Source organism: Labeo rohita, chromosome 15 (genome assembly GCF_022985175.1).
Source record: "Labeo rohita strain BAU-BD-2019 chromosome 15, IGBB_LRoh.1.0, whole genome shotgun sequence".
Lineage (NCBI taxonomy): Eukaryota > Metazoa > Chordata > Actinopteri > Cypriniformes > Cyprinidae > Labeo > Labeo rohita.
The window spans coordinates 29,163,366-29,176,592 of record NC_066883.1 but is presented as its reverse complement, the minus strand read 5'-3'; the positions used below and the strand labels follow the sequence as shown (position 1 = coordinate 29,176,592).

Below are 13,227 nucleotides of genomic sequence, written 5' to 3'. Positions count from 1 at the left end.
CCCCAACTCCCCCAACCGACATGTCCTCCATCGCTGCAGAAGTACCAACCCAGTGTTTACAAAGTAAACGTGCAAAGAAGATCAAACGCCCTTTACAAAAAAACAAAGTAAAAACAAAGTAAACAAAGCAAAAAAACAAAATACACTACCAGTCAAAAGTTTTTGGACAGTAAGATTTTTTTTTTTTAAAGAAATCTCTTCACCAAACCTGCATTTATTTAATCCAAAATACAGAAAAATAGTTTTACTATTTAAAATAACTGTTTTCTGTTTGAATATATTTTAAAATGTAATTTATTCCTGTGATTTCAAAGCTGAATTTTTAGCATCATTACTCCAGTCACATGATCCTTCAGAAATCATTCTAATATTCTAATAAATAGATTTGCTGCTCAAAAAACATGTATTATTATTATTATTATGTTGAAAACAGCTGTGTGGAATTTTTTCAGGTTTCTTTGATAAATAGAAAGTTCAGAAGAACAGCATCTATCTGAACTAGAAATATTTTGTAACATTATATTATATCATCATTTTTGATCAATTTAAAGCATCCTTGCTTAATAAAAGTATTCATTTCTTTACAAAAATTTCTTTACAAAAAAAGGAAGTTTAAACTTGCGAGCACCATAGAAGTCCACTATATGGAGAGAAATCCTGGAATGTTTTCCTCAAAAAACATAATTTCTTTACATCTTGGATAACAAGGGGGTGAGTCAATTATCTGTAAAATTTTTCTTTAAAACAACAGTTTTAGGCCATTATATTTTCAAAAAAATGTCATGTAAAATTTCCAAATAATTAATATGACGTATTATGTAGTATTTGACTTTTTAAAAATTAGTATTTTAATAATTTTACATTTTATTATATATTTATATTTTATTTACATTTATTTCACGAAAAGCTTGGCATCTACAGCATTTTTCTAATCTGTTTACAGAGCTATGCAGATGCAGAAAAAGTATGCTACAGGGAGGCCAGACCAAAAGGACCTGAATGAAAACCTGGCTGCCACTCAGGGCCTGGCACACATGATCACAGAATGCAATCGCTTGTTTGAGGTGAGCCACACACACTATCTATTTCACATAATGACCCAGTTTCCTTTAATTATTGGAGTGTGTATTTTATAACAGAACTATTATACTCACAATGCACTTTTAAAATCTAATTTTCTGTTTTCATTTGCCTTTTCAATGATCTCTAAAGCAGAACACAAATTGTTTTATTTTTCCTCAGATTCCGCATGAAATGGTGACACAGTCACGAAACTCCTACGTGGAGGCCGAGCTTCAGGCTCCCACGATTGAGGAGCTCTGCAAGCGGCAACATCAAGAGGAAGAGGGGGAAGATGAAGGCTCTTGGCCTGCATTCATGGAAGCAAGGCTACAGGGTCTCCTCAAAGAATCACGGGAAAAAGCCAAAGGTTGGGTGTCCTGCCAGAGCACCGGCAACACAGAGCTGTCCTATAAGAAGGTATGATTGCAGAAATTCAGACTTAACATTACATAAAATATTGATAATACTGATAACGAAGACTAAGTGAAGCTCTCTGGTTTAACTTTAGGTGGGTGATGGGAACCCTCTGCGGAGTTGGCGGGTCTCGGTGGAGGTGGAAGCCCCTCCATCAGTGGTTTTAAACCGTGTTCTTCGGGAACGCCACCTGTGGGATGTGGATCTGATGAATTGGAAAGTGTGTGAGGTTGTGGACAGGCAGACGGAAGTGTTCCAGTATGTCCTCAACTGTATGCCGCCTCATCCCAGCAGAGACTTTGTAGTGCTCAGGTGAGTCCGTTCACTCTGGGACTTGGTTCTTTCTGGGGGTTTTTTAAACAATAGACAGATTTATGGAGTAATGGTTAAATAAATGAGACAACAGGGCTCCCACAGTCATGCAAAATTTTGAAATTCTGGTGAATTTTAGTAGTTCCATACTTGGGAAAGTCCTATAAATTAGTAAACAAATCAAAAAATCCAATATACACTACCAGTCAAAAGTTTTTGAACAGTAAGATTTGTTTTTGTTTTTAAGAGAAATCTCTTCTGCTCACCAAGCCTGCATTTATTTGATCCAAAGTACAGCAAAAGCAATACAATTTTTAAACATTTTTACTATTTAAAATAACTGATTTCTGTTTGAATATATTTTAAAATGTAATTTATTCCTGTGATTTCAAAGCTGAATTTTTAGCATCATTACTCATCACATGATCCTTCAGAAATCATTCTAATATTCTGATTTGCAGCTATTATTATTATTATTATTATTATGATGTTGAAAACAGTAGAATTTTTTCAGTTTTTTTTTTGATGAATAGAAAGTTCAGAAGAACATCATTTATCTGAACTAGAAATCTTTTGTAACATTATAACTGTCTTTATCATCACTTTTGATCAATTTAAAGCATCCTCGCTAAATAAAAGTTTTAATTTCTATCATTTTTTTTCACAAACAAAAATAAAAACATTATACCGACTCCAAACTCTTAAATGGTATAGTGTATAATGTTACAAAAACTTTTTATTTTAGATAAATGCTGATCTTTGAATCTTTCTATTCAAGAATCCTGAAAAAACATGTACTCAACTGTTTTAAATATTGATAATAATAATAATAAAATGTTTCTTGAACAGCAAATCAGCATATCAGAATGATTTCTAAAGGATCATGTGACACTGAATACAAAAGTAATGATACTGAAAATTTAGATTTGATCACAGGAATAAATTACATTCTAAATTCTATTCAAATAGGAAGCAGTTATTCAAAATAGTAAAAATATTTCACAACATGACTGCTTGTATTTTGGAACAAATAAATGCAGGCTTGGTGAGCAGAAGAGACTTTAAAAAACATTAAAAATCTTAATATTCAAAAACGTTTGACTGGTAGTATATATATTACATTTTTTTAATTAAGTTATGTTTAATATATTTGTATAGTAAATACTAGCAACCGTATTTAGTATCATTTCATATGTATCATGGAAATTGCTAACAGTTTTCTAAAAGTATGTATGTTAAATATTATAATTTTTTTTAATTATATTTAATATATATTTAATGAATACTAGCCATGTTTGATTATATTGTAGATTTCATATATAATATAGATTTTTAACTCACACGAAAAATCCTAACAGTGTCTATAAAATGATTTTTATAAATTACTTGCCTTTTATAAAAGTAAAAAATATAAGGATTGATGGTTAAATTAAGGAATTTTGTCAGTACCATACCTGGAAAAGTCATAAATTAGTAAAATTCAGTCAAACAAATTCTATAGAAAATTCTTTAAAAAAAAGAGAGAGAGAAAATATATATAAATAAATCTAAATAAATAAATACACAGACACACCCACGCACAAACACACAGTACAGTGTATATATATGTGTGTATGTGTGTATATATATATATATATATATATATATATATACTTAACAAAGCTGCTTTTATTTGGTCAAACTGCTGGTCAAAAAATGTAATAGACATTTAGTATGTGTATGTATGTTTATATAGATAAGATAGATACATATATATGTGTGTGTGTGTTCGTGTATATATATATTCTAAATGTTCATTAAGGAAAGACTGGAAATGAATTTACAAGAGTGGTAAACCTAAAAAATAATCATTATTTAGTGGGATGGGTGGATAGATTTACAGTTTGGATCACAGATAACTGTTTGCTGCAGCATTTTTACACTGGTGTTTGTGTTCAGGTCGTGGAGGACGGACCTGCCGCGGGGCACGTGTTCTCTGGTGTCCGTGTCTATTGAGCATGAGGACTCTCCACCTATAGGGGGCATCAGAGCTATAGTGATGGAATCCAATTACTTACTGGAGCCCTGTGGCTCTGGCAAGTCCAGACTCACCCACATCTGCAGAGTGGACCTGAAGTGAGTATATATAGCTGACTGACTCACACACACAAATAGAATTCTCTGACTGTAACAGGATTTTCATAGAAATGAATACACATCAGTGTGGTCACGTTCTGCACTTCTTTTCTTTTTATTTCAGGGGGAGAACTCCAGAATGGTATAACAAAGCATTCGGACACCTTTGTGCCGCCGAAGCTGCCCGCATTCGCAATTCCTTCCAGTCGATCCACACAGAGGGTCCAGAAACAAAAATTTGAGCCGCAGTCTGGAAACTAAAATCTCAGTTCTATGACTCCTGAGAAATTTCTGCCCTTTTGCACAATGGGCAGAGTTGCCTGGTCTGGGTAATAACCCCAAATGGGAATGTCGTCAACTTACCAATGTACCTTTAGCTTGTCCGTTTGTAATATTATCTTATTGTAACTATTGTTATTTGTATTATAATTAATTATTTTATTCTTTTATATGATCTTATACAATGTATAGGACACCTAAGCTCTTAAGTGCTTCTGGGAAGCATATATTTTATTTAATTAAAAAAAGAAAGCTATATTTGCACATGCATGCACCGCATGTCCATGTATGTGTTTGTTTGTATTTGTGTGTATGTGTGTATCTACACACACATCTTGTATAGACTATATATAAATATATATTTAAATGCTCATGTAGTAAGAATATTATGTATACTTGTGTTTGATATCTCCTTTTGCACAGATATCAGTTTAATTCATATGGTACAAAATGTTACTCGGTTGTACGCTGAGTTACTTTGCTTTCTCTGTTTCTATTGTAATGTTTGTCCATGAATGAGTGTAATATTATGGAATTTTTAGTTGCTTGTTTTGAAAGTTGGACAAAATGACTTGGGTTTGATTTTCTCAGACCTGCTTTTGTAGTACTGGATTACATTAATGACAAAGAGACAATGATTTTTAATTAAACTATGTTAATGAATTAATATTAGTTTGTTTACTGTCTGTTTGATTCCTGTCATCCTGATTAATGATATAATATCAGTTTTTCATAAAAACAATACCATAATCAAAATCTTACATTACCTGGTCAAAAGTTTGGGGTCATTATTTTATCATTTTTTAATAGTTTTATTCAGCAATGATGCATTAAATTCCTTAAAAGTGACAATAAAGACATTTATAAATATTATAATAAAGACTATTTTAAATAAACACTGTTCTTTTGAGCTTTCTATAAATCAGATCATGTTGAAAAATGTTTCAACAAAAATATTTAGCAGCACAACTGTTTTTAACATAAATAATAATAAGAAAAAAAAAGTGATGCTTAAATTATATTAACACAATTGTAATAAATTATACAATTAATATTATTGTAATATTACACATTACTGCTGATATTTTTTGACCAAACAAAAGCATAGCATAGCATGAGCATAAGAGGCTTAAAAAAAATACAAAAATAAATTAAAAAATGTATAAACCCAAAACTTTTAAATGGTAGTTTAGCTCAATGGCAATGAATTAAGCATATTTTATTTTATTTTATTTTATTTTATTTTACACCAGCATTTGCTTAACACAAACCTGCAGTACTAAAACTGGTGAAGTACTTCTATTAGCCACTAGATGTCAGTTTTTATCTGTGACAAACTTTTCTTTCCTCTCAATGATTGGCAGATTTTATTAGAAAACATATATATATATATATATATATATATATATATATATATATATATAACGCTTCAAAGGCTTCTCAGTTTCAACAGATAACTCGCTTGTTTGCTGTGTTTTGGTGTTTTAATGTTTAACAATTTGTTTGAATGTTCAAACTGGGGACAACAATGGCACAAACAAAAAAGGATTAAATTTGAATGCATGTTTAAATAATAATGAAGTGCATTGGCTACAACAAATGAACTCTGAACAACACTTTGTTGCTGTAAATAAATACACATGGATTTATAAACATCTGGCAGCATTACAGATCAAACAGAGATCAAACCTCATGGTGTGGTTTTCAGCAGACAGCTGAAGAATAAATCCATCAGATGGCCTCTGTCATCTAGTGAACTGTGTGGTTTATATAGCTAGCATCAGACTGACCGAATAAAATGTCTCCTCGCCACAGCGAGTCAAAACAGTTGTCAAATGACACTGATTCACAAAATGATCCACACTGGACCCACTAAACAAACATACAAACAAAATCAGTTCAACCGTTTATTTTAGTGAAACACAACACGTTGTGTTTGTAATGCAGTACACTGTTCATTTATTCAGCTATATCGGATATAGTTGCCACTGAAGACCGCTTGATTGATAGGCAATCTGACCAATCATAACGCTGAGTCCACCATTCTGTCCGACAAACAAATCAGAGAGGTGAGTAACTTCGGTAGACTTAAAGAAGTTCACTTCCAGAACAAAAATTTACAGATAATTTACTCACCCCCTTGTCATTCAAGATGGTCGTGTCTTTCTTTTCTCAGTTGATAAGAAATTATGTTGAAATTCTTGACGAAAAAAATCTGGAATTATCTCCATATAATGGACTTCAATGGTGCCCCCAAGTTTGAACTTCCAAAATGCAGTTTCAATGCAACTTCAAATGGTTTTAAACAATCCCAGCCAAAGAAAAAGGGTCTTATCTGGCAAAATGATCGGTCATTTTCTAAACCAATTAACAATTTATATACTTTATAACCTAAAACGCTCATCTTGTCTAAGTTTGCATGAACTTTTTTTTTTTCTGGTTCAATGCTAGTACAGTTAGGGTGTGTGGGAAAACTCTCATCTCATTTTCTTCCCCAACTTCAGAATTGTCCTACATCGCCGCAGAAGTACCGGAAAAAAAAACGATGTAGGACAATTTAATGTTGAAGAAGAAAGCAAGATGGGAGTTTTTCAACATACCCTAACTGTATTGACCCAGATTACACGGACTACGCATGCGCATCACAGAGACAAGACGAGCATTTGAGGTTAAAAAGTATATAAATTGTCATAAATAACATGAACATCATGGATGACAAGGGGGTGAGTAAATTATGTTAATTTTTTATTCTGGAAGTGAACTTCTCCTTTAAACTTGAAAAATTGTGTGTATTGTCATCTTTCCGCGGTTGAAGTAAACACATTCTGATGTGAATTCATAGGTCTTTCATGCTTTAAGTAACTTAAAGAAGAAAGGACAATCGGTTAGTGTCCATCGATCTAATAAGGGCACAGTCACGACACATTAAAGAGCCACAAAACGGTATTTATTGTTTAATTGTATTAATTTTTATTAATTTTATTATTGTTTATTGTTTAGTCCAAGAACTAATTGTAACATTTAAGGTGTTTTAAGTAAGAAAATTAAGCTCTTTTTTGGCAATATGATAAATATGAAAGTAGCACTGGCTTTAGTAACGCGGATGAGCGGATTGATATAGCGTTGCCCCTGAAGACCATATAAGCAACTGTAAAATATTTTAAACTTATATAGTAAAATGATAGATAGATAGATAGATAGATAGATAGATAGATACATAGATAGATAGATACACAGATAGATAAATAGACAGACAGACAGATAGACAGATAGATAGATAGGCCACGAACTAAATCGCAATACTAGAGACATGAAAGTAGCACCGGGTTCAGTAACGCGGATGAGCGGATTGATATAGCGTTGCCCCTGAAGACCGTATAAGCAATTGTAAGATATTTTAAACTTATATAGTAAAATGATAGATAGATAGATACATAGACAGACAGACAGACAGACAGATAGACAGACAGACAGATAGATAGGCCACGAACTAAATCGCTATACTAGAGACATGAAAGTAGCACCGGGTTCAGTAACGCGGATGAGCGGATTGATATAGCGTTGCCCCTGAAGACCGTATAAGCAATTGTAAGATATTTTAAATTTATATAGTAAAATTATAGATAGATAGATAGATAGATAGATAGATAGATTTTTTTTAGAATCCACGTTGTAATGCGACAAAGTAGTGCAGGGTTCAGTAGCGGAAAAGCGGACTGATATGGTGTTACCATATTACTGCTGTGATTGACCAATCAGCCCTAGTGAAAAAAACAGCATATGCTGGTAGGTATGTTTTGATGCTGGGATGCGGGTTAGGTAGGTTTTGATGCTGGTTTAAGCTGGTCCTTTGCTGGTTTATGCTGGTCTTTTGCTGGTTCATGCTGGTCCTTGACCAGCAACATGACCAGCAAAAACCAGCAAAGGACCAGCTAAGGACCAGCATAAACCAGCATAAAAACTTACCTACCAGCATATGCTGTTTTTTCACCAGGGAGAATCAATTATGGAACATGTAATAATAAAAATCTATCTATCTATCTATCTATCTATCTATCTATCATTCTAAATGACAGAACTCGCCCATATTAGCTGCTGCGCAGTAATGTAAAAATCTTAAGTGCTTCCCTACAGCTCCCCATATTTACCTGTTTGATCGGTAGGGATCCATCTATATAATCTATATCTTCCCTTCGACCCATGAAGGTGCAGACAGGACGCACACTGCAGCCTACGGTAGTCTACTGCACATAGAGGGCGTTTTCCCAGCATGAGAAACATTTGATCGGTACACCCAGCTGGGTAATGCAAACCCACATACTACATCACTGAACACAAATCAGAGAGGGAAGCAGGAGCTCAAGTACAGTGTGCGGAGCATCTGTGGTCCTGTAGTATATTTTGTGAACCTGCCACATGCGTTTGGACTTTTACTGCACAGCCGGTGGATATTTAATCACTGTCGGAGATTTTTTTCCCCTCAAAGTGGCTGTAGATATCACATCGAACTTGATTTGACTAAAACACATCCTGTTCTTGATGATACAGCGCTGTCTTGGCTTGTAGGATATGGCGAGCGTTCAGCCGGTGGCCACGCCGGGCGACAGAGCACCTCCTCCCGGCTACAGGCAGCACGGAGCCGCCGCCGTCGCCGCGGGCTCCGGTACCGGTGATATGATGATGATGATGTCTTGCTCCGGATCGGTGGTGCTACCGGCCGGGGTGATAAACCCTTCGGTTCCGATTCGGAATATCAAGACGAAATTCGCAGTCCTCACCGGTCTCATTCAAGTCGGCGAGGTCAGCAATAGAGATATAGTGGAAACAGTGTTGAATCTGGTAAGTGACACTTCTTGTGGCTGGCTTTCCAAACCTGCTGAACTCACTACCTAGGTAGACAGCATTTTTTAAACGCTTTGGACTTTAGATAGAAAGCTCTTTGGGTTATAAGACTGGCTTTGGTCACATTGGATGAACCATGAATGAATGATGTTGTGATATTATATCACAGATTGTGAGTATTAGGATGCAGCTCTTATGTGCTCATTACAGCCTCTGGCATATGGCAAAGTGTCTGTCTTGCTTATTAAAAGCAACCAAACAGGTGTCTTACTGTAGTTTACATGCAACCTGTGCTACAATCTCATATAGAAAAAATCATTCTTGTTCTAAAGTTAAAATATCTAAACATCCCTAAAAACAAGACTTTTTTTTTGACAGTGGGGGAAGAAAAATAAACTGGAAATTAAAAATAAGTTTGCTTATTAAGTACTTTTATCATGTTTTAAATTTGTTCATGTATTTTACTGGACATCTAGATTAAAATCATGATTATTTATTTATATATTTATCTATTTTCGAAGTATTTTTTTAAATTGACTAATCAAAATGATAAAGTTTAATGTGTGTCTTCAACAAAAAAAAAAAAAAAAAGATTTGCAGTTTCCTCCGAATTCCTTTCCAGCAACCACTAACTTGTATTTTGTCAACACAATATTTGTGGGGGAGATTTAATTGAATTAGTGTCACTTTATTTGAAAAAGCAATTTTTCAAAGAAGCATCCAGGCCTAAAAATGGAATTCCTTTTTTTAAAACACTTTTCTCTCATGTCTTTATTAGTACATGCTAACCCAGAATAGAACTTTTTTTCGTATTCAAGGCATAATCAACATTTTTTCCACTGAAAGAGATATATGCTATCTATAGAGCTTCAGCACTTCTAATGGCATCTTTGAAATACATAGGCCTATATATATATATATATATATATATATACACACAACATCTGATGTTAGTCTGAAAGCAGTATGCAGTTAAGAGGCAGCGGCGATGAAAGTTTGTCCTTGTGTGTCAGTGTTTTGTGACATTTTTTCTGTTGTGTTGCACATTGAGAATCTTTTGGTTTGATTATACTCAGTCTTTGACTGTGTTAAAACAGGCAGACATCATTGCCTGCGTGTTTAGCTGATGCACTTCAGTCTTGCGTTAATAGTCTATTTGCTGAGTATGTGTTAAAATCCGCTTTTTTCGTGGAACACACACGACCTGGACCAGGGTGTTTGGTCAAACATTATAAATCTTTAACTCTGGTATCGGAAACATTTTGTACTTGTTATGATTCTGAATAACCTGAGTAATGAGCTGTCAGACAAACAACACTGACCTGCAAGAAATGACTAACAGTATTATGATATTTATCCTCCAAGGTTGGATTTTCAGTCAGTGTGATTGATTTGACAAATACAGATGATTTTTGACCTGTGGAATGTGAATTAAGAAACCAGAGGCTCATCCTGCAAAAACTCAGGATCAGGTGATTCTTTTGTGACTGCTGTCTGTCTCACACAATAGCAGCTTACAGTGAGTCAAGGAGGTAGTGCTGACAGCATTTAGACAACAGGTCTCTTTCTGAGCTCACAGGTGTTGCTGTTTACAGCACGCCAGGGTGCATTTCTGATTTGACAGTGGAGGGAATAATTACCGCCCCTCCCTTAGCCACTGTTTGCTAAGGGTTCTTCAGGCACCATGCACAATATGTAACATAAACAGTGTTTTTCAGTCAGTTAGCTGCTTTAGTGACTTAGTGGCTTTAGTACTAACATGTAGGGTTGTTGCAAGAACAAAATGTCAGGGGTCAAAACCAATATCGGTGACAATTTCATAATTTTTGAAACCACTGCAGAATCTAATATGAAGACACGTGATTTAATGCTTTAATATAAATACAAAATGGAAAACACCAACATATTTCTTAAAATATGCTTTTTGTGATACAGACACATCCTTTTGTCTATGAAATTAGGCATCATTTAAAAGAGATATAAACTTTGAACTCAGAATTGCTAAAAATAAAGTCAGAATTCTGTGTTATTAGCTTGCGAGCTGAGAAAAAAATGTCAGAATTGTGAAATGTCAACCCAAAATTGCAATATGTAAACTTGGTATTCTGAGGAAAAAAGTCAGAATTGTAAGATGAAAACTCAAAATTGTGAGATTTTAACTCAGAATTGTTAGAAATAAATTCAGAACAGTGTTATAAACTTGCGATTCTGAGAAAAAAGAGATGAGAAGTTAAAAATTGCAAGATGTAAACATGGAATTCCTAGAAATAAATTCAGAATTTTGTGTTTTAAACTCATGATTCTGAGAAGAAAATGTGAGAAACTGTGAGACTAAATCAAAGTTGTGATATCAATTTTGAGAAAAATATCAACATTTCAAGAAAACTCAAAATTGCCAGATTTGAACACAGAATTGCTAGAAATCAAGTCAGAATTATGTTATAAACTTGCTGATTTGAGAAATTAAATTGAATTACAGAATTGTAAGATTTTTATTTAAATTCAGAACTGCAAGAGAAAAAGAATTAAAGTCAGAATAGTGTTATAAACTCACAATTCTGAGAGAAAAAAATTGTGAGACGTTAACTCAAAATGGCAAGATACGTGAAATTGCTAGAAATATAGTCAGACATTTGTGTTATAAACATGGGAGCTTGAGAAAAAATTAGGAATTGTGAGATGTTAACTCAAAATTCCAGAATGTAACCTTGGAATTCTGAGAAAAAAGTCAGAATTGCAGAATGAAAACTCAAAATAGAGGAATTCTGTTAGAGTAATTCTAATAGAGTCAGAACTCTGAGATCACTGAGAAAAAAGTCAGAATTTTGACACATTAACTCAAAATCGCAAGATATAAATGCAGTAGCTAGAAATTTTCAGAATTTTGTTCTAAACACTTGATTCTGAGAAAAATGTCAGATTTGTGAGATGTTAACTCAGAATTGTGAGATATAAACTTGGAATTCTGAGAAAAATGTCAGAGTTGCAAAATGAAACGTCAAAATCACAAGATTATTTTGCAGAATTGCTAGAAATAAAGTAAGAACTGTCTTATAAACTTGCCATTCTAAGGAAAAAGTCAGAGTTTCGAGATGTCAAGTCAAAATTGCAAGATATAAACATGGAATGGCTAGAAATAAAGTCAAAATTGCGTTATAAACTTTGCTTTGAGAGAAAATTCTGAATTATAAGATTTTTATTCAAATTTAAAACTGCAAGAAAAAAGAATTAAAGTCAGAATAGTGTGATAAACTCAGAATTCTGAGGAAAAAAATGAAAATTGGGAGGTTAACTTAAAATTGCAAAATATAGACATGGAATTGCTAGAAATAAAGTCAGAATTTTGCTTTATAAACTCATGGTTATAAGGAAAAAATGTCTTGAAAAATGATTTGTGAGTTGCTACCTCAAAATTGTGAGACAGAAACTTGGAATTCTGAGAAAACTGTCAGAATAGCAAGATGAAAACCCAAAATTGCTGGATTTTAACAGAATTGCTAGAAATAAAGTCAGAATTGTGTGATATAAACTTGCAGATTTGAGAAAAAATCTGAATTGTGAAATTTTTATTCAAATTCAGTGCTGCAAGAAATAAAGTCAGAATTGTGTTATAAACTCACAATTCTGAGAAAAAATGGAGAATTTCAAAATGTTAAGTCAAAATGGCAAGATATGAACATGGAATTTCTAGAAATAATGTCAGAATTTTGTGTTATAAATTCAAGGTTATGAGAAAAAATGTGAGATTTGTGAGATGTTAACTCAAAATTGTGAAATATAAATTTGAAAATTTAATAAATTGCAGGATGAAACCTCAAAATTGCCAGATTTTAACTCAGAATTGCTAGAAATAAAGTTAAAATCGTCTGTTGTAAACCTGCAGATTTGAGAAAAAAATTCTGAATTGTGAGATTTTTATTTAAATTCAAAACTGCAGGAAATAAAGTCAGAATAGTGTGTTATAAACTCAAAATTCTGTGAAAAAAAGTCAGAATTTTCTAGATGTTAAATCAAAATGGTAAGATATAAACATGGAACTGCTAGAAATAGAGTTGGAATTTTGTGTTAGAAACTCAAGATTGCAAAGAATTGCGAGGTTTGAACTCAAACTCGGAATTGCAGAAAATAATGTCAGAATTATAAAATGTCAAGTATGAGATGTTGATTCAGAATTGTGAGATATAAACACAGTTTGGATGGAAT

General features: G+C 33.4%; 2 protein-coding genes across 8 annotated transcripts in view; both read left to right on the top strand.

Annotated features, from left to right (window-relative positions):
* Window positions 1–4,854, top strand: part of stard13b (StAR-related lipid transfer (START) domain containing 13b) — a 114,241-nt gene extending 109,387 nt beyond the window's left edge. For all 7 annotated transcript variants that reach the window (XM_051129643.1, XM_051129644.1, XM_051129646.1 and 4 more), the window contains 5 exons: window positions 944–1,064; window positions 1,243–1,479; window positions 1,571–1,788; window positions 3,727–3,903; window positions 4,028–4,854. In XM_051129643.1, the coding sequence (XP_050985600.1) occupies window positions 944–1,064; window positions 1,243–1,479; window positions 1,571–1,788; window positions 3,727–3,903; window positions 4,028–4,145 (871 nt within the window). In that variant the 3' untranslated portion in view covers window positions 4,146–4,854. The remainder of the gene's footprint in view (window positions 1–943; window positions 1,065–1,242; window positions 1,480–1,570; window positions 1,789–3,726; window positions 3,904–4,027) is intronic.
* A 3,593-nt stretch (window positions 4,855–8,447) lies between these two features.
* nbeab (neurobeachin b) overlaps window positions 8,448–13,227 on the top strand; it is a 366,342-nt gene continuing 361,562 nt past the window's right edge. Inside the window, exon 1 of the mRNA XM_051129640.1 lies at window positions 8,448–9,021. Within this exon, the coding sequence (XP_050985597.1) occupies window positions 8,752–9,021 (270 nt within the window). The 5' untranslated portion in view covers window positions 8,448–8,751. The remainder of the gene's footprint in view (window positions 9,022–13,227) is intronic.